Source organism: Corvus hawaiiensis, chromosome 8 (genome assembly GCF_020740725.1).
Source record: "Corvus hawaiiensis isolate bCorHaw1 chromosome 8, bCorHaw1.pri.cur, whole genome shotgun sequence".
In the NCBI taxonomy this organism is placed as follows: domain Eukaryota; kingdom Metazoa; phylum Chordata; class Aves; order Passeriformes; family Corvidae; genus Corvus; species Corvus hawaiiensis.
In genome coordinates this window covers 3061625-3085613 of record NC_063220.1, presented here as the reverse complement: position 1 = coordinate 3085613, position 23989 = coordinate 3061625, and the positions used below count along the sequence as shown (strand labels likewise).

At 43.7% G+C, this 23989-nt stretch overlaps 1 protein-coding gene across 2 annotated transcripts in view; it reads right to left on the bottom strand.

Moving 5' to 3' along the window:
* The window catches only part of ADAM12 (ADAM metallopeptidase domain 12), a 173492-nt gene that overhangs the window by 120260 nt on the left and 29243 nt on the right, over positions 1-23989 (bottom strand). For both annotated transcript variants that reach the window (XM_048311955.1, XM_048311956.1), the window contains exon 3: positions 8824-8897. In XM_048311955.1, coding sequence (XP_048167912.1) covers positions 8824-8897 — 74 coding nt within the window. The remainder of the gene's footprint in view (positions 1-8823; positions 8898-23989) is intronic.

The window sequence follows — 23989 nt, the reverse complement described above, 5'->3', positions numbered from 1 at the left end:
ATTCCGGGGGATCATTCCGGTGTTCTCAAATTCCCTTATTCCTACAAAAGGCACACTTCCACACACAGCCAGGTACTTGGGCTTTTCACAGCTACTTCAAATGAACGAGGAGCAGGTAGCAAGATAAAAGCACAGGAATAAATTGGACCCAATTCTTGAAGGAATCTGTCTGGATTACTGAGGCCAGACATCAAAGAAGGGGAAAAAAAAGCACCCTCTTGCCAAGCTTATGTTTCCATATATGTATTTCCTCCCCACTCTTCATATAGACTCTGCTTTTTGCATCAGCCCTCTTGGCTGATATCGCAACACTCTGCGCTCGCATGCTGCTTTTCATCTTCAAAATGTGAGCAAATTCATCCTCGAGGCTCTCAAAATGTGAACAAATTCATCCTCGAGGCTCTGCTGGGAGGAAATGAGATCAATAAATGCGGGATCCCTCCTTCCCTGCGGGGCAGTTGGACATGGGTTGTCTGGGACAGGGAGCGAGCACCTCCCGGCCCCGTGTGCTCTGCAGCCGGGGATGGGTTTGGATTTATCCAGCAGCACTTTCTGCCATCCTCAGAGCCCTGAGAAACTGCTCTGTCACTTGGAAAGGAATGGACATTTTCTGGAAAGAGTCTCAAGTTCAGAGTCCAGCAAAGTGTCTGCTTCTCCTCTAAATTCAGCCCCATACACAGAAAAATCTTGTCCTCAAGTACCTTTCACCTGCCTTCTTCTGTCTTTCTTCCCTCATTTCTTTTTTTTTTTTTCTCTTCATTCTCATTCTCTCTTTTTCCTTTCTCCTTTTTTTAATTTTTTGAAGAGGCAAAGCTCCCCTCAGTAGGTGCAGAGAGCCAGCTGGTGCAGCAAGCAGCTCTGCAGACATGCCTGCAGCCTGAGTCACGCACGCCGCGCTCGAGCAATGGAAAAGGAGCCGTTACATCAGGGATGTTGAATCGGATCCTGCCCAGAGAAACATCCAGGAATCACACTCTGCTGTGGACACACATTCACTCCTTTCCCCTGCTTTCCCTCCTCTTTCCATGGATTTTGTGACAGAGGAGGACCCCAAGGTTTTTAGAGAGGGGTCTGTGCACATTGGCCACCTTCCCGGCAGCCCTGGCAGGGAAGAAATGCTTGAAATGCTGAAGGCTGCCCTGCTGTGCCTATGGAAATTCATACACACCTGGAAATCCCTCTCAAGGGAGTTTGGAAAAGGTGGGAAAAAGAGAAAATAAAGAAGAAAAAAGACGGAAGAAAAAAAAAACAAGGGAAAAGAGAGACAGATTAGATGAACATTTATGTGGAAGTTGTTGCACTCAGTTCCTGACTGAGATCTTTGAAGGAAACTGAGGTATGGACTCTTCATGAGAACAGCATGGCCATATCCGTAGCCCCTTAAAAAAATCCCTACACTCAGTTAGTGATACAAATTTGTTCTTTTAAGGCTACAGAGATGTAAAACCATTTCCCAGGACCTCCACACACAAACCACTTGGTGCAGATGTGAGGGGAAGACTTTCATCTAAATTCCATGGCCACAGCATGGCAAAGCTGCCAAACCTTAGGATTTAAGCATGACTGTGACAATATTATCAGGGGTTTGCTTTTGGTTGGTTTGTTGGTTTTTAAAAAAACTTATGACACAGCAGAAAAACCTTGAGGACATGAATCTCAAGTATTAGAATGGAAGACATGATAAAAAGAATCTTAAATCTTGCATCTTGCTTCTTGAAATTTTTTTTCATGTTGTGATATCTTTTCCCAGTTTGTTCCGACACGGACACACACTGCCAGGTCTTCCTCCTCCTGCTCCTGTTATCTCCCTTCTGCTACATCCGACCACCAACTAAAACCCCAGGGGGCAAACTCAGGGAAGGGACAATTCCATGAATCATAACATCATGGAATGGTTTGGGTTGAAAGGGACCTCAAAGCCCATCCAGCGACACCCCTGCCATGGGCAGGGACACCTCCCACTATCCCAGGTTGCTCCAAGCCCCAATGTCCAGCCTGGCCTTGGACACTGCCAGGGATCCACGGGCAGCCCCAGCTGCTCTGGGCACCCTGTGCCAGGGCCTCAGCACCCTCAGTTTTGACTTGAAAACCCATTTACAGTCCTCCCTGTATTTCTGAAGCCAGAAAGCAATATCCACAAGTGTTCCTGAAAATCAGGAGAAACCTCTTGGGTCTGGCCTGGTCTCTTTACAGGTGTTGTGAGGAGGAGCTCAAACACCCCAAGCAGTGCCGGGGCACTGAGGCTGCAGAGCAGAGCTCAGCATTTCCCCTTCGCTGCTTCGAGACGCTGCTCACTCTTGTCAGGAACAAATTTTAAAAACCTCAACAAGCAAAAGGATTCTGAAAGCTGCCCAAGGAGCAGATAGAAAAACCACGTGAGGAACCCTCGGGAGGTTTGTGAGCCAAGCCTGGCTCCAGCTGGACCCTCCCATCCTTTTCCTGCCAACCTGCACAGCGACCTGGGACATGCAGCGCTCCTCGCCACGTGGGCTGCACTATCAGCAGGAGATTATGAGGTTTCCAGAAGGTTTTTATCTCCTGTCTCCCCCTTAATTATGAATTTACTCTCCTAGAGGATTGCACGTTGCCGTGTGCTCGTTGTCACGGCGCTGGGGCTGAGCTCAGCCCGCCCGCAGAGGAAAGGAGGGAACAACATTCCTGCTCCTTCCCTATGGCCAGCTCTGCTCAGCCACGGCAAAGGGAAGTGCTGAAAACCTCGCATTCTGCAAGGGGAGGTTAAAACACAGCTCCGAAAATACTGGAGTCGGCTGCTGCAACGTCTTCAGAGAGTGGAACCTAAAGCAGGCTAATTCTTTATTAAATGTTTTAGTCTATGCGTCTGGATTATTGATCTGTCTTTAATTGGAAGGTTCAGCTGTGGACTGCTCTGACTGACAGAGAGTGAACAAGAAAAACTTTGTGTTGACTTGGCTCCAAGCTGCCAGCTGATGACACTCTGGAAACTCAGGAAAACACTCGTGCAGAAAGACCAGCACCTGTCCCACCCATCAGACTGATTTTGTTTACTGCGTGAACAAGGTCTGCAGTTCTGCAGAACACACAGAACTGTGAAACTTCCACATCTCAGTTTTCCCAAAGAAAAGGGTTTGATCCATCAGTCCTTCACTCATGCCCAGGCTGCAGGGCAGGGGCAGGGCAGCACTCACTCCCCTGACATCACATCTGCCCCCAAAACTTTGGGATGTGAGTAGGACACAGTTCTCTCTTCTCTCCAGGGAATTTGGCACAGCCCCATTACCCTGCTGTTTTGTGGGCATGGGGAAAAGAAGTTTGACCTTGATAGGCATCATGACAGTCAGCCACAAAAAGGTCTCAGAATTTGTATTTCTGTGTCTTTTTATCCTCTCCACTTCCAGCATATCAGCACATAAATATCTTCTTTCATTGTTCCTTTCTTTTGCTGTGTTCATGTAAGGAGTTGGAACTCCTTATGGGGAACTCCTGATGTCTGTGGGGGTTGGAACTATATGGTCTTTAAGGTCCCTTTCAACCCAAGATTTTCTATGATTCTGTGATTGTAAGGAGAGAAAAAAACAGATCAAGAAAGCAGCAGTTTCTCTCCTGGTGGGGCTGAACCCTTTCACTCCAAAATGACACAGACAGAGGTAGCCCTGACCACACAACCTCACCTACCATTGCTAAAATCACAGAACAAACCTTGGTTTCTCAGTGCCCATGATAAATATTTCATTTTTATACCACAAACCTGTGGGAAGTAGCTGTACCCTTAGAGCCACAGACTGATCCCATTTTTGCTGTAGCTGTGGTAGCTGAATTGCCACATTTCAGCGTGGTTTAGACCATCTGACTGGTGCCATTGCAGAAGGGGAAAAACTGTTCCTTCCATTAAAGTGAAACTTTTACTTCAATTACAGTGAAATCCCAACTGTCAGCTCAGGCTGAAATGCTGCAGTACAGCTGCCAGCTCCAGCACTTGCAGATAAAACAGGCTGAGGTCACAGTTTTTTGGCTAAGACACAGCACAGGATTATAATAGCAAGTATATTCTGACAGGTCCCAGCTCTCTGTTTGGGATTTGTTTGTTTAGATTTGTTTCTCCATCCGCATTTCAAGCCATTGATTCTATAGAAGCATGTCAGTTCATTAACAAATCTTGTCAGCTATTTTCTTTGGCACTGGGAATGGGTTGTTTCCCTGCTAAATTAATCCAGCTCCAATGTCACTTGCACACCAATCAGTGTTCCGATTCAGGGAGGTCAGGCAGAAAAGTGGAGAGAGCAACTTCTTTTCTTTGAACCAAAAGGGAAAACAAAATATTGCTGAACTCTGAAGCCTCATTAGAACTGGTCACATCAGCACTGTGCATGAAGATGGCTACTGCCTGGTTTCCAGCCCAGGGAATGCTGCTGGAGCCTCCTCAATCGTAGGGAAAAGCTTTCAAAGTGACCTCCAACACGGGGCCATTACATCCCAACCCATCCTGGGTACTGTGTCTCCATGAAGAAGTGGAAAATGTGCAAGGGGGACAGTCAAAGATGCTCTAAATCTCTGGAGATCTTTGGGATCCTAAAGGATTTATAGGCTAAGATGGAGTCTTATACCGTGGCCTGAGGTGGATTTTGTCTCCTGATAAAATGGAAGAATTTTTACAGAGGGAATAAAAGGCAGCAATGTAACCTCATATATTGCCTTTTTTATATTGCTTTGTTAAGGCTGGGCTATAAACCTGACGAAAAGGAGCATAAAATGATGGGGAAATGAAGAGTGAACTCAGCTCCTCTAAAATATTCCAGCCTTTTCTTTCCATTGCCATGTTCCAATGGACCCTGCCAGTGGCCCACCAGCCACAACAACACTGATCTCACCCTCAGTGCCCCCTCTGCAAAGCTGGAGAGCGAAATCCCAGTGAAGGAAACTGTCCAGGACACACCTGGGATGTTCTTGATGTCCTCGGGGCAAAGCCATCCCCCCTCCATACTCGACTTATCTCAGCTTTTTATCCTTCTGTGCCCCAGCCTCAGGTACACACAGGAGTCAGCACTGGGAGAGCTCTCCAGCATCTGTTCAGAGTTACATTTCTTTGACATTCATAATTATGACCTTTGTCAGCAGATCATGGAAGCATGAAATTAATTTTGAAAATCAGTAATTCCGCTGACTTTACCTGGATCGCTCACATGTTTAAAGTTAAAAGAACACTTAAGAGCTTTGCTGTATACAGACCTAGCCCTGACAGAGTGCAAAACGTTTCCAGTCACAGACAAACAGCCAGTAGCCACAGACTGTTCCACTCTCCAGCTCAGATTTAATCTTACAGGGGCTCTGTTTCACTGACACAGCCGTGAACTGCTTCCCTCTAAGACCCACATGCTGCAATCAACTTTCAAGGGATTTCTAAGTGCATACATTACTGTCCCTTGCACACCAGCAGAGCATCAGTATTGCTGATGTAATGCACCCCAGCCCAGTCAGCTGCTCCAAAAAGTGGTTTATTTTGCAGCTGATCGATGCTTTGCTGATTCTGGAAATCTCTCCAATATGACAAGTGTTTCTAAAACATTTAAACCTTCAGAGCTGAAGGTTCTCAGGAGTGCAATCATCTTTTGCAGTTAAATCATGGTAAGGAATGTACTTGCAACGTGAGCTCACTCGCAGGTTTTCTGCCTGTGACAAATTGAATCCACCACAAATAATTTTGGGGTTGCAATTACAGATGGGCAGTGCCTGGAAATTAATCACTGAAGTATTTAATGAATATCCACAAAAGTAATCTCAACAGCTGCAAGCCATCGAGAAGATTTCAAACCCTAGGCTGTGAAGGCAGGTACCAGTAACTCTTCCAGAAGTCACTCAGAACATCTTGCCCAGTACACATGAGTACATTTTGATGAGTCTGAATATCAGAAAACACCAAACTGACATTCAGTATTTCCACAGATAACAGATGGTTTCACACGTTGCTCCCCACTTGGGGTTGCTTAATGCATCTGAATGATGTTTTGAAATATAACTCAAGGTTTGGAAAATCTCTAAGGTTTTCAATAAATGGAGTTTAATGTCAAGACTACTCAAAGCAGCTGTTCCTCCTAACCATGGAAAATCACATCCAGGTTTTTTTTTGCATGACCCAATGCAGAAATGATGTAATTTAGGGGTCCCATGCACCTCCACCCCCAGCATGCTCGAAGGAATAGCATGCTTTACATGAAACCACAGAAAGATAACAGCACATGTCTCAGAGCTTCGTGTGCTGCCACTTTTTACTCCAGACAAAGTGTTTGTGTTTCTCTCCCCACTCCTACCTGCAGCAGGTGAGTAATGGCTCAATGCTTGCAGGGCGTTTGAGCTGCACATTCCACACCAACAGCAGAAAGAGGGAGCAGGGGCTGTGTGCTCATCTGCATCCTTGGAGATTCCCAGGAAGCAGGGATGGGAACATCGCTCCCTTCCCCAGGGAGATGAGTTTCTCCCACCTCTGGAGTCCAGAACCCAGCCTGGCCTGCTGCCATCAGATGTTTGCTCTGCAGAAACGCAGGCTCTCATTTCTCTCCTGGGCATTACTTCTCACCCCATGCCCCTGCAGACCCCCTGGAAGCAGCAGGGTGCTCGTGCCCCCTCACCTCCCGTGTCACCACTTGTCTGTCCGTGCCAGTGACAACAAACCCAACACCAGCACTCCAGGCAGAAGGAACATGAGCACAACTTCCACAGACAAGCACAAAGACCTTGGGATTGTTTTCCCTGGGAAGCGCAGCTCAGTCCTGCAGACCAGTGTGTGGTTGTGATTTACAGTAACAAAAAACTGACCTACAGATGCACACACTGAGAAAACTTCTGCGTGGACTTGCAACACTCAGACCATCAATTGTTAGGAAAATCAAAGTCAAAAATTCTGAAGAAAAAGGCAAAATGATTTTGCAAAACCACGACCAACTTCTTCCTGTGGTTTGGGATCTGTGAACTGCCTCGTGTGCCATGAATGCCAAACCCAGGCAAGGCTGAGTGTCCCATTCCACAGCACTGCCTCAAAGCTGCTGCTGCTGGGATGAGCAACCTCGTGCTGTCAACACCACACATGACTCTCCCAGAATGCAAATCTTCAGCTGGACACTCCAGTAACTAAAGAAGACAATCCCAGTTTACCCCAACTGAGAAACAATAATTGATAAATGTTGTATTTCTTAAGGAGCAGATCTCAGTATCTCCAAATCCACGCAGTCAGGCAGACGCCCATAGAGGTAATTTATTGCACTTTCCTGTCCTGCTTCTAAAAGAGGGGGAGATTGCATCTTATAATCTTCTAAATCTGACTTTATTACAGGTACAAGAGAGTTTGGTATGTTCAGCAAAGCCTGTATTAGCAGTTTTATGGTTTTTATGTTTTTATGTTCTTTTAATCGCTGACATGGAATGCAAATAGTTTCCTCAATTGCTACATACTTCCCATTCCTGCAGGAAGGCACACCCTTTGACAAAGATTAAGAGAATATAAAGTGAAATCCCTGTTTACTAAAGGAATTAAATCTTCCTCTAGTTACTGGAACACAGCAACCTATGCATGGGGGATCTACACACCCTTCAAGGACAGGTTTTCAACAGCTAAAGAGCATTAAAAATAATATAAAGCAAGCTCAAGATTTGGGCTTGATGGAGAATAATAAAGTGAACTGGAATTCTTCACAGCTGGGTAATGTTAGGGTTCATCCAAACGACTGGGAATAAAAAGCATCTTGAGTTGTTTTGCTCCAGAGGACTAAAGAGGTGCCCCGTGGTTTTCCATTGAAGTTGTCCATCCCCAGCCCGAGGCAGGATGTCCCTGGCCTCCCCTGGACATTTGCTTTCACAGGCACATTCCTTCCTCCTAACAGATAAAACTGCATCGCTCCCATCCACGCTCTCTCTATTAAACTGAAAAAAATACCTTTGTGGCTTTGACTCCCCAGCAGGGGAACCTACAGAACTCACAGATCCTTGGGAACAGTTATAAAAAGTTTTCCCTAGGTTGAGCATGATCTTTGGTTTGCCTTTGACAAACAGCACGCAGTTGTCCTGATCTGGATTCCCACGACATATCCTTGAGATTCTCTTAGAGGAAAACGGAACAGTTGTGGGGTAGACAAAGAATTTGATGACTTTTTCCATTTGTCATGGACTTCCAGAGCAGTGATTTCATTCCTGTAGGGTTTTGTATCTCTTTAAAAACTCTGCCCATGGGACCATGTCCACAGCAGTCTCTGATCCCTCTCTGAAGCTCATAGACACGAGCAGGATTTGCCAAGAGCACATGGAAAAAGATGCACACAAACAAGGGCTCAAGCCCAGCATTGGTCCTGGGCCTCATGAACAGCACAACCATCCCATCGTCAGCCCCTTGCCAGCAAACCCGGAGAGCTGCATTTAACATTCCAGCAGGGCTTAAGCCCAATGTCTTGACTCATCATCCCTGATGGACACTGCATGGAGCAAATCATGGGTGCAGGCAGCATTAGGACAAAGGAGTCCTCCCCAGAAAATTCCAGAGACTGTAGGATATTCCAGATTACTATAAATAAAAGCCTTACCACAGGAAAGGAGAACAAATCCAAATCAAATACACAGGAAAACCCTGAGAGGCAACATGTCCATTTTCAGCCCCACATAAATGCACACAGCCATAGAGATTCTTGCTCTATCAGCAATGTACAAATACCCATAATCCAAACCGGAACAAAACTCTCTTGTTAGGGGACTTTTTATAGGGGACCACTAGGAAAACTGGCCCCAGGTTAATTTTAAACCTTCAATTTTAAAATTATAACCCTCCTCCAAGAGTACAAAGTGACCACGCAGCAGGGTACTTACTCATTCCTCTCCAGATCGATGACCAGATGTTTATTTTCAGCTTGAATTACAAACTGCAGCAGTGCTGGGTGGTTCTGAAAAAGAAACAGAGTTGACTGAGTCTAAACCCAGAGTCCATCATCCTGCACCCGGCTCTGCCAGGGAAATGGACATCATGGAATCAAAGGAAGGTTTGGCTTGGAAGGGGTCTTAAGAACTGTTTAGTTCCCATGGGCAGGGACACCTCCCACTGTCCCAGGCTGCTCCCAGCCCCAATGTCCAGCCTGGCCTTGGGCACTGCCAGGGATCCAGGGGCAGCCACGTCTGCTCTGGGCACCCTGTGCCAGGGCCTGCCCATCCTCCCAGGGAACGATTCCTTCCCAATATCCAAGTTGTATTTCAATTTTTAAAGATGCATTTCAAGCTTTTCATAAGGCGTAGTTTTTATCTTAAAAGAAAAAAAGATGTGGTGTTGCAGCAATTAAGGTCATAGAATATCCTGAGTTGAAAGGAAGCCTTAAGGATTGTCAAGTGCAAAAAATGTGAAATATCAATAAAATATGGTTGACAGTATTATCAAGCATCTCTGTGACAACAAGAGACAAAGTATTTATGCATATACAAGTAAGTAAGAGAATTTTCTAAACACGCCATCAGCAACAGAGCCCGTGGAAATCCCAGTTGCACTCCAGCACGGATCAGGACATCTGGATTGCATTTTCAGCACCATCATGACTGCGTGCAATCTTCACATTGCCTTTCCCCTGATTATAAAAAACCAAGTTCTTTTTCATCTCAAGCATCCAAAGGTAAACCCATTAATTTTGAGCAGAGCTGTGAGAGAGGATCTGAAGCAGAGGAGGCCTAAAAACTTGCAGGAGGGGGCAATGCACCTAGACAGGCTCTGGAAGCTGCACTTCCAAGGAGAAAGCACAATTTGCAATATGCTGGCTACTCTTGATCCAAAAGTCTCGGCTCAGATAAATTTTAAAACTGTTTACATTTAACTTACATTTCATTAAACAAACTCACTGGATTGCGCGACAGCATTTCCTTGTTTGAAATTCCAACAGTAGCTCCATAAATCAGCTGTTCCCCCGTACACTCAAGACGCTTTTCTGGAGATGTATGCCAGCCAATTGCAGCAAGATCATTTTAGGGTTCTAGTGTTTAATTGATTTATTGAGAAATGTGTCTGAATTCGGGATTGCTACAGCGGAGCCTGGTGAGGCCTCTGTGACAGACAGAGCATCCCCGCCCTTGGAATGCAGTGATTTTCAAATTGTTTGAAAAATTAGAGATGTTTATTAAAAAGTGAAATTATTGGGAGGCTATCACAGACTAAACAAAATTGTTCAAATGAGAAATATTTCCCCAGTGCTCTCAGGCTTTGTTAAGCCCAGACTGGCAGAGATACCATTGCTTTATCCAAAGTGTCCTGCTCGTGCGAATCCAAACGTGCTTTCCCAGCAACAGCATTGAAATTCTGCATCTCTGTGAACTCTGCAGAAACCAGATCCCACTAGAATGCTAAATAAATGCTTCAGACTATCCTTGGCACTCAGCAAACACATGGGAGTCATTTATTGGCATGAATATTTAGAAGCAGTGTTGATTATGCCTTTAATATTAGTGCATTGCTTCCAAAACCCGTGAGATCTACAGAATATGGAGTTTTGAGAGAGTAAACCACAATTAATTACAATATAACACAGTAAATAATTAAGATATTGCAGTGGCACAAATGGATTCTTTTCAGCTGAAGGCCCTCTTAATATGGAAATGACAACTATGTTTATTCATGAGTTCACAGTGGTACTTATTTGACAGTCAATTGATGTTGGTAAAGTTGCAAAGTTAAAAAAGCAGCTGCAGAATAGAACAGGCTGTTACAAGACAAAATCATCTCTCAGAGAATTCCTAAAGCTGAAACTTCTTCTCACGGAGCACAATAATGGCCCCAGTTATGGATGCTGCATTGCTTTGCACAAGACCCAGGTTCAGAATCTTGCTTCAGCATCGATTTTTCTTTCAAACAAATAGCTCATTTCCTCCTTTTCCATCTGGGAGGAGATGAGACTATACTTTTTCTTAGTCTGACTGGAATTCATAAGCACAAATGCAGCAAAAATTACCCACTGCACAGGTGTTAGGGTGACTACAAACAGAAACACTTGAAATTATAAATTTCTAATGGTAAAGAAAAACGAGTATCTTTCAGAAAGGGCATTTGAGGTTTGTGTTTCAGCTTTTCCTCCTCTTCTTTAATCCATACACTTGTGAAATCAATTCAGATTTTTTGTTTGTTTGTTTGGGCTTTTTTGGGTTTTTCTTGCAGTGGTTCTGGAGTCTCCCCTGAAGTATTTGCACATTTCTGCCACAAACCCTTAAAAGTTCATTTTAAATCCCATTAAACACTGTGATACCCTCCCTTTACAATCAATATTTTCAAAACTGAGTTGCATGGTGAAATGGGAATGACTATAAATACAGATATTAGAGCAGTGCTTTATATTTTCCACTCAGAATAATCAAAAAAAGCACCTTGTGGGGGTACAGTCTCCTGCTCAGAACATTTGAGAAAGAGCCATATGTTGTAAGTCTTCCTTAAGAGCCACAGAAATAATTTCTGTGCTGGTGCCACAACTTATTCCCAAATTGATTGATCCCTTTAAAATTATTGACTGTGGAAGCCAAGTGAACCTGATGAGAGTGGCATTATTTAAAACATAATGAAGAATTGTTTGTGGTTCTACCTTCTTTTCTCCACAGACTCAGGTTTTCTAGTTCTCTTCTAAAACTGCAGTTTGCTGTTTTCCTTTTTGGCAATGGTTTGGTTTTTTTTTTTTTTTTTTTTTTTTTTTTTTTTTTTTTTTGTGGCGTAAGAGAAGATTTCATCAGTGCACACAAGCTTTTCCCTGATCTCCTAAGAGGCCAAACTGACTTCAGGATGATTGAAGTAGGAATCTCCGTAACTTTCCCTCTTATTTAGAGGATTTACTTCCAAAATCTGCATCAAATTGTATCAAAAAACCTGGAAAAGCGTTCCCCCCCTTAATTTGCTTCTTCCTTGCTTGGAGCTGAGGGGTTTTGGTTTGAATTGATGTTAGTAAAACTCAATATGCTGAAGGAAATTAGTGAAACATTAAGTCAAGGTCAAGCAAGAATTCTCACTGATAAAGCAGACTTTAAAAATTAATAAATCAGTACTTGATTAGCTAGAAGATGATGAGCCAGTAGCTTATTTCTGAGTCAGAAAACTTCTGCAGTAAATCTACTTTAACTAGTACATGTTCTTTGAGTATTACTTTTATTATTTCCTTTTTAAATCACATTGATCTTCTGATCTTCATATAGAAAAAGGAAGGACAGTTTGAGGATTAAGGGCTTTCCCTGTGAATATAGGGATGGTGTTGGGAATACTGTCTAATAATAATGATATCTAGCCTCAAAATAACCCATTTTTATTCCTGAAATACTTGTGGAGAAGATACATCTGGAGAAGATTTGTTCACCTTGGTGGGATGCCCATTCTGAAATTTGAATGCAAAGGAGTTGTCACTGAGCAAAATCTTAATTATTGCTGGATCCCCCTTCCTTTGGGCTGTGATCCCAGTGCAAGGCTGTGAGCTTTTCCCCTCCAACTCCCTGCTGGGATTGGGAGAGAAGACTCCATGTCATTTCTTACTACATCTGGAGAGCAGAAAACTGATGGAATGGGGAGTCCTAACACATCTATCTTTGCAGCTTCCTCTCTATAAAAGTAAAGGATTTTACTGGATTGAGATACATGAGTTAGATCAGCACACACAACTTTAAATAAATTCTAGCAATTACATAATAGAAATAAGGGGAAATATCTACAGATAAGGAAAAGAGTGAAAATGAACTCAAACCAGCAGCATTAATTCGTTTGGAAACAGAAATTCATTTTCAGCTGTATCCAGTGTCTAAATACAGTTATTTGAGGATAGAGATCAGCACAAGAAATAGAACCAAAAGGGGTCATTTTGCTTCTCTGGTTTCAAAGTTTTAAATTATATCCTGACAGGGTCAGACTGAAATAGGCAGGTTTGTTAAATCCAGCAAAGAGGGTTCCAGGCCCTCCACAGCTGGTATTAACTTTGCAAAAGCCAACCCTGCAACAGGCTCAGCTTTGCATGTGGCCAAGGTGACCTAGGCCCGTGCAGTGCTGAAACGGGCCAAAATTGCTGAGGCAGAAAGGAAAAAGTAATAATTATGAGGAGAATTATGGATTGCAATTGGTTGTATGCAACGTGGCTCCTGACATTCCACAGGGAGATAAATAAAAACGCAGCAAACCCTCACAGACCCTGGGCTTCAGTTTGAAGACAGAAATCACATCAAGTCAAACCAGATTCAATGACATGACAGACAAAGGACTCTACCAGGGGATAATTTGGGAACATTTGTTGATCCACAGTTTTAAACCGTGCTAAAATCACTGACGTTTGCTGTAAGAGTAAGGCCCACTTTGGAGAGACCTCGCCTGGAGCACTGTGTCCAGCTCGGGGGCAGGATATGGACATGGAGCTGTTGGAGAAAGTCCTGAGGAGACCACGAAGATGATGAGGGAGATGGAGCCTCTCTGCTCTGGGACAGGCTGGCAGAGCTGGGGGTGTTCACCTGGAGAAGAGAAGTCCCCAGGGAAAACTTAGAGCCCCTTCCAAGGCTTGAAGGGGCTCCAGGAGAGCTGGAGAGGGACCGGGAACAAGGGCTGGAGGGACAGGACAAGGAGGTATGGCTTCCACTGCCAGAGGGCAGGGCTGGATGGGATACTGGGCAGGAATTGCTCCCTGGGAGGGTGGGCAGGCCCTGGCACAGGGTGCCCAGAGCAGCTGGGGCTGCCCCTGGATCCCTGGAAGTGTCCAAGGCCAGGTTGGACATTGGGGCTTGGAGCAGCCTGGGACAGTGGGAGGTGTCCCTGCCCGTGGCAGAGGGGTGGTACTGGATGGGCTTTGAGGTCCCCAGATGACCTTTAAGGTCCCTTCCAACCCAAACCTTCCTGTGATTCCATGACCCTTTTTACTTTCTCCTCTGCGCACAAAACTAAGGGTCATGACTTTGTTATGTCCTAAGCACAGCTCTGGAAATTAAGGACTTTTGAGCTATGTCAGGTAGCAACATTGCACACACAAAGAGGGATGCTTTTTCCTTTATCAGAAGAGTTAACACCAGGAATTAGAAACTGCATAACTGGGGAAAGAGTCCATTATTTCCAGTAGGGAAAAATTCCATGCCATTTTTTGCTATCGGTATGAAAATACCTTTAATTTCCCTCATTTGTCACACACTGACGTCCTGCATTGGTGCTAAAAGGTGTGTTTACAGTATCAGATCTCTGGGCTGATATTATTCCTTTACTATCTATAAAACACAAAAAGGGAGAAGCTGGGAAATCTATAAGAAATAAAGTCACTCAGGGAATCTTACCATGGGAACTGGAACTCAATCCAACAAATGCAGTATGTCTACAAAATACATACATTTAAGATAATTACAACCCCCAACGAATGCTGTAAATTGTACGTAATGCTTTTAAATCAAGAAATATCTCCTGGTTTTCTTTTGGCTTCAGTTTAGAAGTGAACACAAAGTGAAATGTTTTCTGCAAACACCTCCAAGACCAAGCGATATTTCATGTGTAGGACATGAAAAGTATAAACATTTAATTCTTACGGCTTTTGCAGGTTGCTGGGGGCAGCAAATTCAGCTGTGCTTTCCCTGCTCTCAGATGAGAAGGATTTATCCCTGTGGCTGCTTATAATGAGCACCAACTAAGAGAAGAGCCTTTTGCAGTTGTTTTTGTATTTTCTTTAATGGCTTAGCAAAGACTCCCAAGCCCTTAACAAATTGGCTGAGCCAGTCCAATAATGCAGGAAACCAAAGAACTTCCAAGTTTGTCCCCAAGTTTATTTTAAAGCGATTATTTGAACACAGAATGATCAGATCTTTGCTTTCTTGCTGACTGTACAAAGAGATGCAAGATTCCTCTATGTGGAAGGCACAATAGCTAAATTTGTTTTCCTTTCTAAAATTTTTTCCTCTTTTTCTTAACTCCTACAGCGAATTGAAACTGCTGCTTGGAGATAGCCAGGCTTTTCCACCCTCTCCTTTTCCTGCTCCCCACACTGCCATATTATAAATCTATGGAAGATTTATAGATATATATATAATTTATGAATTTTTTAAAACCTGCTGCCCCATGGGATGTGGCAGAACCCATTGCAGATGAGGTCCTAAACCAACTTTTCTGCCCCTTCCCCATGGCTTCCTTACAGGAATCATGGAATGGTTTCAGTTGGAAGGAACCTTTAAAGATGATCCAGTCCAACCCCTCTGCAATGAGCAGGAAAACCTTCCACCAGCTGGCAGAAAACCCCACCATGGAGCTCATGGGATGCAGATGAAATAGGAGCACTTGGGAACGACCCTAATTTGGGAAACTTCTCTTCATAAGCTAGAAACACTTTCAATTAAAATGAAAAATATCCATATTTTTCTCTACAGCAGTGGCAGTGCCAGCCTCTGCCCATCACATTGTTTGGCAGCATCTTGGCATTGGCAACATGATGGTCCTGTGAATTTCTGAATCTCTATAAAGAGCTGTTTAAATTCCCAGTTCCCTGCTCATTGTTGGTGTCCCAGGATCCCTATCCAGAGTTAAAAATCCAAGCAAACAACGCTCAAGAAAGAGGAAACCGAGAAGCTCATTGTGCCAGACCAAAATCAATAAAATGACCCAGCTCTGGCTCCCCATTTCCTGCTTTCCATGCAGGAATACAAAGCTAATGACTGCTCCTGGAAAGGGAAAGCATGCTTACAACTTAGCTACATCCTTTCTTTGAGGTATTCCTGATTTACATTTTCTTAAAAATCAAAGGATAACCTCTATAAAACATGTTCCAAACGTCATAACACCGAGGAGCAAATATTTCAGGAGCAAATCCAAAATAACTGGTTTGATGCTTGAAAGGAATCTGTGCCTTGTCAGGCTGAGTTATGTTGTGAATTTATTCAGTATCAATAAAAAGTCAGGCATAAAACCTGAATGCAACCTTTGCACCATATTTTCTTGATCAGGCACTGAGGTTACATTAAAATATATTTAGGTGTATTTGACCAGCTAAAAAGGGATTAGCAGAAAATTTTCAGCTTCATACTTGAAAAAAAAAGTGAAATAAATTCTTTCTTTTTAGTTAAATCTAAGCAGTGCAAATAGGGCAGCCTTGGTTTTTACAGCAGCTCTCCAATTATCCTCTGAACTATATCGGTTAAAAATAGGTCAAAATCAATATTCCCTTTTCAGGACAAACCTTGCAACAAAAAAATCTTTGAAAGATTTTCAAAAACAAGCTCTGAGAACAAACATGAGTGAATGATGAAAAAGGGGAACTGGTGCTGCCATCACTTTGAAAGAGCTGATGGGGAGTGAGCTCTGGGATCCTCCAGCTCAGGGTGTGGGTTGGGAGAGGGATGAGTGCTGGAACACAAACCAGCCAGGGGAGGCATGGAAGCCTTTCCTGAGTCTTTGCAGCAGGATGGATGCAAACCAGCCCAAAGCAGCCTTTGGTGTGTATTTATTGCCCTTCCCTGAGTGCCTGGTGACCTGCGAGGAGTCTGCTCCGCATCTGGGGGCGGGGGATTCCTTGGATTCACAGGCCACAGGAAAGAGGAAGAAAGGAAAATGCAACAGCATCTGGTTTTGACTGAATGGAAATGGCTGCACCAAAGTGTGAACTCGATTTTGTAGTAAGAACAAGCAATAAAAATAATAATAAAATACGTGTACTTTTAGCCAGCCCTCATTTACTGCGGTGCATCCCAAACACACCATCTCTGTCAAGGGCTGTTTCCACAAATCTATCCAAGATGCCCAAATTTGCCCATGCTGGTACTGATGTGGCTCTGTGGAGTGCAGGACTTCCCACCCAGCCCAGCAGGACCAGCAGTAAGATCTCAGCTTGGAAGCAGGTCAGGAGCAGCAGAGCTTTTGGATCCCAGCCGGATGGAACGGTGTGTTTCCTATCACATCCCATTCCCTAAACTGGTGGGAAAGGCTGGACCCTGCCTGTCCTCTGACACCTGAAGGGGTGGCCAGGAGGGTGACTGATTACACCAATACAGATTTGAGTTTTTGAAAGATCTGTAAATATAAAGATCTTTTTAATAACAGGGGGAAAAAAGCAAAACAAAAAACTTGTTGAAGAGTCTGGTTTAAAAATGGGCTAAAAAATAAATTCTTCCCAATATTTCTTTTCCTCACTGTATTCACTGAATCACAGCCTGGTTTGAGTTGAAAAGGACCTTAAATCCCATCCAGTGCCACCCCTGCCATGGCAGGGACACCTTCCACTATCCCGCGTTGCTCCAAGCCCTGTCCAACCTGGCCTTGGACACTGCCAGCGATGTTGCCCCAAAAGGTCAAAATAGAAATACCCTGTGAGCTTTTGGGGTAGTGTCTGGGTGACCTTATATTCAGAAAAGGCAACTGGATACCACACAGCCTTAGAGATTTGAGAAGACTGTGGCAGCTCCTGCTCCTGGCAGCCTTTACCGTCACCTCTGCACCAAGATCGGTCACTCTGTTAGAGGGACATTTAACACCTGAAAACGTCAAGCCCGGGATCAGACATTTTTCCCTGCCTGAAAACTGGTCCAGAAGCTGGCCCAGGAATGAAACAACCTGGAACTGGCTCCAAATAAAGCCCCAGTCATTACCCAGTATTTACACTGCACGTATGAATCACAACTGCTCGCTGGGCTGTCAAACAGATGGGAGCAGAAAGCACCTCTTGGTTGGAATCCATTATGTGCTGCTTAAACAATGCTTGGTGCAAGGCTGTGCAAAGAAAACAAACATGCCTGGGCTGGAGAAAATTGTGACAAAACACAACTTAATAGTGCTGGCAGGCAGGCAGCAATTGCACTGGGGCTTCGTAGCCTTCGTGATGGAACAGAACTCGCTGCAGACGGTCCTCTGCAATTTGGGTAATTATAACGGCAGTGAGCAGCTGTTGATATTTGCCAATTTTAAATGTACGTGGATTTCTTTGAGGACTGCGCCATGCAAATTTAGTAGATCCTGTTTGGGTTGTTCCTACCTGGAAAAGTAAAATTCCTCCTCTCTGTAAGGACAGTGGGGGCTGTGACCTCATTTTACCAGAAGTTTGAATACAACACCACATTCTCTCCGTGTGCTCAAAAAGCCAAGGTCAAGCATGGACCACGTCAAAGGCTTCATCAGCTCGTTACCCAGTGCAATTATATTTTCGGCACCTTACTGCCTTTGTCCCACCATGCTTCCTGAGAGTACTCCCAGCTAACAGCTCTGCATTTTCTCACCCACACATCTCGTGTTTTATAGCAGAGCTGGAGCTGAGCAGCCAACCTGACCCTCCGTGGAAACATCTCCCCTTCCACACACGTAATTATTGCAGCCATTGCTTGTGGAGGACCCAGGACGTGCTGTGCACTGTGGGGGAGGAGAATTATGATGATGACTACTCCTAAATTTCCAATGATGAGAAATGGCCCATCCTTCAGGTCCTATCTGGTAATGTTCCACTCAGTGGGAGCTGCCTGGGGAGGGCACAAGCCCTAGGTGTCACACAGGGACGCAGCAGATCAGGAGAACCGGATCTCAAGGATAATACAAAATAAAATCCATTCTGAACAGTCAGAGCCACTATCTGAGCCACTCCTTACACCCCTCAGTGTCACCTGCAGCAGTGCCAGAACAGAGGTTTCCCCCATCCATGCAGAAGGGTTACAAAGCCATGGAAAACTAAATCCAAAATCCCATTGCCAAGATTCAGCAAACTCACGAGGAATTCAGTAGGAACTGTGTCCACTGAGACACAAACAGAGGTGGCCACCCATTTCCCTGAACTGAAAGTCAACTCAGAGCACTTCAAAAAAGCCCATAAATTATCCTATCACTGGAAGAGGATTTCAGATGCTTTTTGTTTCCCGTCAATACAAATCTGGCTGGGCTCAGTGAGTTCTATTGAATGCACATGTATCTCCTTCAAGCCACATTTCATGCTCTCCAAACATCTCTCTCTAAATTAAATCCTTTCATATTCCTTGAAAAGCTCAGTTCTTAATTAGGAAAGAGTTCTGATTTTCCATTTTCATTAATTCATTCGATTTCAAGATTTTGAAGCCAAAGTAATTGCAACTAAGTGAAACTTACTGAAAGGCAAAAAGATACAATCAGTTTCAGACAATGAGAAAATTAAGAAATTTTTTGAATGCAAGGGTTGGTCTAAATGTCCTGGCTAAACTGAATTCTCGACAGTGCTACAATCTCCAGAGAAGCAATGATAGATGTTTTGCTTCTCTGAATGAACTTGGAGGGCTGGCCTGATTAATGCTTGAATCACTTAATTTATTTGGCTTAATTTATATGCTATTCTTCACTTTCAGAGCCTCCCTCTCCCCTCCATCACACAGTTCCACTGCACCAGGCCTGTGCCAAGATCTTTGAACTCAGGCCTCATTCTCCCTCAACATCTTTCCCTATTATGTGGCTCAGATTAAATCTTCTGCACTAATTTGTTATTGCAGTCGCAGATTTGCTTCTGGATTCCAGTTCCCTTCTGCATCCCAAACCCTGGAATGCAAAGCAGGAGTGATGAGTCGGGGTCTAATTTCCACTCTTTCAAACCACAATTTGTCTCTGATGATCTTTTGAAGATGATGAATGGGTTCTACAAAGGCAGATAAAATATTAATATTTTTTAAACTAATGAAAAGGGCGATTTCACCCCACTCTTGGGCTACTCAAGATAACTTGACAAACTTCCCAAAGCTGTACTTCCAAGACACATGAATCATTTTTATATCCTGGAATGTGCCCTAAGAGAAAGAAGGATCCGAAGATTTCCTAGTAAAGTAAATTATACTGAAACCTGGGGGCAGAATCGCACATTTTTCTGCTTAATTAGAAAGAGACTTTGCCCAGAGACACCCCACCTATACATTGATATTCTTGGAGAAAACAAATGACTCAAAGGAGTGTGGAAAGCACAGTTAATTTATCTCAGAAAGCTCATCCTAGAACAAAAACACATGTTGTGTTCTGACTGATACCCAGAGGTTTAAAGTATTAATGACCAGCATATTTCTTGCCACAGAGGCAAAGACAAAACACAGATAAAAATGCCATTGCCATTAATATCCACACAAAAAAACCCTGTATACAAAAATATCTATTCATGGTAAGATGTATTTTAAGATATCTAAATTGGTTATAGAGTCCATTAGGCATCTAATTACTCTTGGATATAATTTATTTTCAGTTGCTGTATGAGCCTATAGAAAATATGTTTCTTTTCACATTACCCATATGTTCAGTAAGAATAAGCTATAAAAAAATCATTTCTAGAACAACTTCTTCCATGACATATTAGATAAACCTGTGGCTCTCAAAAGATAACCCCTGGATCAAGGTTATATAAATTGATATTAAAGTTCAGCAAAGATCTGCTTTACACTAAATCATCGAGAAATAGGACAGCCTTTCTCCATCGAAGGGCATGAGGTAAATAACTGAAGAGGAGGTAAAAACAGATAATCAATTATTTCAGTTGGTTTCAGGGTTAGTGCTGAAATTTTCAGCCCCTCAGAGAAAATCCAAAAATCAATAGAGCACAGAATTTTGAGATAACAATGAAAGAAACATCTCAAAGGCATTTGCAACATGTGATAGAAGTATAAAGCAAAGTCTGCTCTCACCTTCAGAGTGCAAATGAGCAGGAATATTCCTGAGTCTGCTCTGAACCGACTGCACAGGGGTGGGAAAGAGAGAAAAATCCTGCAGAAGACTCAGGAAACATCTCCATTTCCCACTGTCAGCCCCATGGAGCAGAGCAAGCATCACAAAAAGAACGAGCAGGAACAGAACTCTGCAGCTCAGCAGATGCTGGAGTCCAGTGTCCACAGGGACTGTGGGAAAATGGACTTGAGAGGAGCTTGGGAATAACGGGAGAGAGCAGCAGTGGCTGCTGCAGCTGAGATGAGGAGCAAGTCGAGTTATAAGGTAAAAACTTTATTTTAATTGTTCTTTATGGAGCCAGACCTCCTTCCAAGGGCCTTCTATATAAAGCCCGGGCTGCCAGAGCATCCCATCCTGAGAGAGGACTCCTTATCCACCCTCCTGGGCAGCTCTCAGTTGCTAACAGACCCTTCAACCCTGTATTTACAGTGTTCCCCCCTCTTTTCACTCCATTATTTGTACAGATCCTACTCTACTTTTGCTTCCATCCCCCAAACCAGAAGCCAATGACCTGGTACAGGTGAGAGAGAACTGCAGCACGACACAAAATTTAATGAGACCTTTCAGAGCCACAGCTTCCAGCCTAAACCAAACCTCTTCAAGTAATAAATATCCCAACCTCCATGGCATCCTGATCCACCTCTCTGATTTCAGTGTCCACCCGTGGGTAAATAATAAAATGTAATAGAACAAAAGGCTGAACTTCTGCTGAAGAACTTTCTCTTCGCCCAGCTGAGAAAGGAGCTAATGTTTTAGTTGTCTATGTATTGTTTAGTCTGGTTCCAAGTTGTACAAAACCAGTAATTACAAAAGAAAGAAAAGCTGTGGGGCACCCATTTTTCACCCTCAGCACAAAAGTATTCCCTATGAAGTTTCAGGTATTTAAAAATCCAGAAAAATCCAAATCTTATCCCTTGAAACACAGAGATGGCAAAGTTCACAAAGGAGGTTTTCATGAAGCAGAAAGAACGGTCTCCATTTTGCATCAGATCATGGAAAATGTGGCTTAGGGGGCCTCAGAGGCTCCTGCCCCGTGTCAGGATCAACTACACCACTCTCATTAGCAGCTCTTTCTCTGGCTGTTCTGAAACTCCAGTGCACTCAGAGACCTTTAAGCCTCCCTTCCTCATGATATACATGTAAATACATCCATTTCTCATTATCTTTATTACTGAGCTCTTCCTCGCTGCCTTGTAGGGCCATTCTTCTTGTCCCTGCTAGACAGGAGCATCTCTAACAGTGACACTCAAACTAATTACTGCCTCTTGTTTTCCTGCAGCCATTTACACCCTGCAGGATCCATCACGTCCCTGCTCAGCCTCCTCCTCTCCACGCTGACAGTCCCAGGTCCTTGCTCCTCACCACAGCCATGGTTTCTCCAGCATTCCTGGCTCTCCTTCCCGTGTTCTCCTGGGTGAGTTATCTCTCTCATTTATTTTAATGACTGTTTCCCTTCCCAGTAATTATTCAAGGAGGAGCTATTATGAAACACCTCCAGTCCCCCCAGGGCTGAGTCTCCCGCGAGATCCAATGCCTCATGTCTGATCCTCAGCCTCCCACCTGCGCTCCCGAGTCCTCCAACTCTCACGGTATTAATCAGAGAACCTTGGAATACTTAAGTTGGAAAAGACCCTTATGATCATGGAATCATTTAGGGTGGAAAAGACTTCTCAGATCATGGAGTCCAACCCTTAATCCAGCACTTCCAAGGCCACCACTGCCCCATGTCCCCAAGTGCCACATCCACACAGCTTTTAAATCCCTCCAGGGATGGTGATTCCACCACTTCCCAAGGAATGAACAAGTTGCACCCCATTGTTGCTGCTGAACCATTCAACACTGCTCTTTGATTTTCCAGACAGCAAGAAGTCCAACTTTTCACTGAGATATGCACCTGAACTACTGAATTACCACTCCTTTACAAAAAAAAAAGCCTTAATGCTTAATGCTGCACTCGTTACATATTTAAATCACATTCAACTGCATGAGTGAATAAAACTTTGCTGTTATAAATAACATATTGTTGACATATTGCACCAGACTGCTGGTTTTTGTACTCCCAAGCCATATATTTTGGCAGAATAAAAAGAGAAAGGCTCCTGGAAAGGTTCAGGAGTGTCCCTATAAATAGGGAATGGTCCCCAGATAGGACTGCCACTGTTGTATCCCAAAGGGTCAGCAGGGCTTTGAAGCACAGGAGCCAGGCACTGGAAGGTTTAAAAGTATTTCCAGCATTTTTGGAAATTTTCCTCCAGGCTCATCAACATATAAATAGAGAAGGGCTCTGCAGGGGTTCCCCCCACTGCGCTGATTTCCGGAGGTGATGAGGGAAGGAGCTTTTTAGGGCCATGTCCCAGCCTAAATGAGAAGTCTTGATCACCAGAAGACCGAAGAATTTCAGAGAGAAACTCGGACAACTCCTCAAGGGGAACAAGAAAATAACATCTGAGGATTGCATAAACTGGTTACACTTAGGGAAAGAATTAGGAAGAGCAAAGATGCCCTGTGTGCACTCACCCTGAGGGATGCCTGAGCTGAGGGATGCTGCATTATTCCCCTCAGACAACAGACACTTGTTTTTACACTGCACACGTTTTTAAATAAACCTAAATTTCAAGATGCATTTGATAAAGGAGTTATAGCAGCTGCTCCCCCCAAACAACTCCATCAAAATTCACAGATAAGAACACCTCGAACACACAAACTTTCCTGAGGCTAAATACGAGTTATTTCCTCTCTCTGCAGCAAGGCTGTGACGGTGACATTGCATCAATAAAGAGCTCCCTAAAATTGAAGGAGCAAATTTGTACATTCCGAGGGATGCAGAGGAATGATTTTGTGGCATAAGTAACGACAGCAATAAATTGCTAAGACTTTATTTTATGCTGAATAAATTTCTCACCAGCTCAGGTGCCAGCCAGCACACCAAAAGGACAGAGCATGAAAACAGCTTCATTGTTGTTCATGAGGAACTTTTCAAACTCTCGTTGCTCTGTCAAGGAAATATTTGTATATAATATAAAAATATAGAAGGCAAACCCATAAAATGACACGGTGGCTGCTGAAAAAAACCAAGCACTTCCTGTTATTTCCAAATAATTTGGCTGGAGTGTGATGGCCAATGTCAGAATTCCAACTGGGCTTGAGGAATATACCTTGGTAAGACACAGCTTTGTGTTACCAGGGTTGTATTGATTTTTCTTTCACTGAGAAAGATAAAGATTTTGCTGGGAAAACAAGCCAACATTGCCTTTGAAGCCTTCAAACAAAGACTGGACTCTTTGTCTAAATTGTTTAGTAAATAAGGCTGTGAAGAATTCTCAAATGCTATTTTTTTGCACAGAAATATCAAAATCTCCCTTTGTGGCCTGCCTCAAAATAATA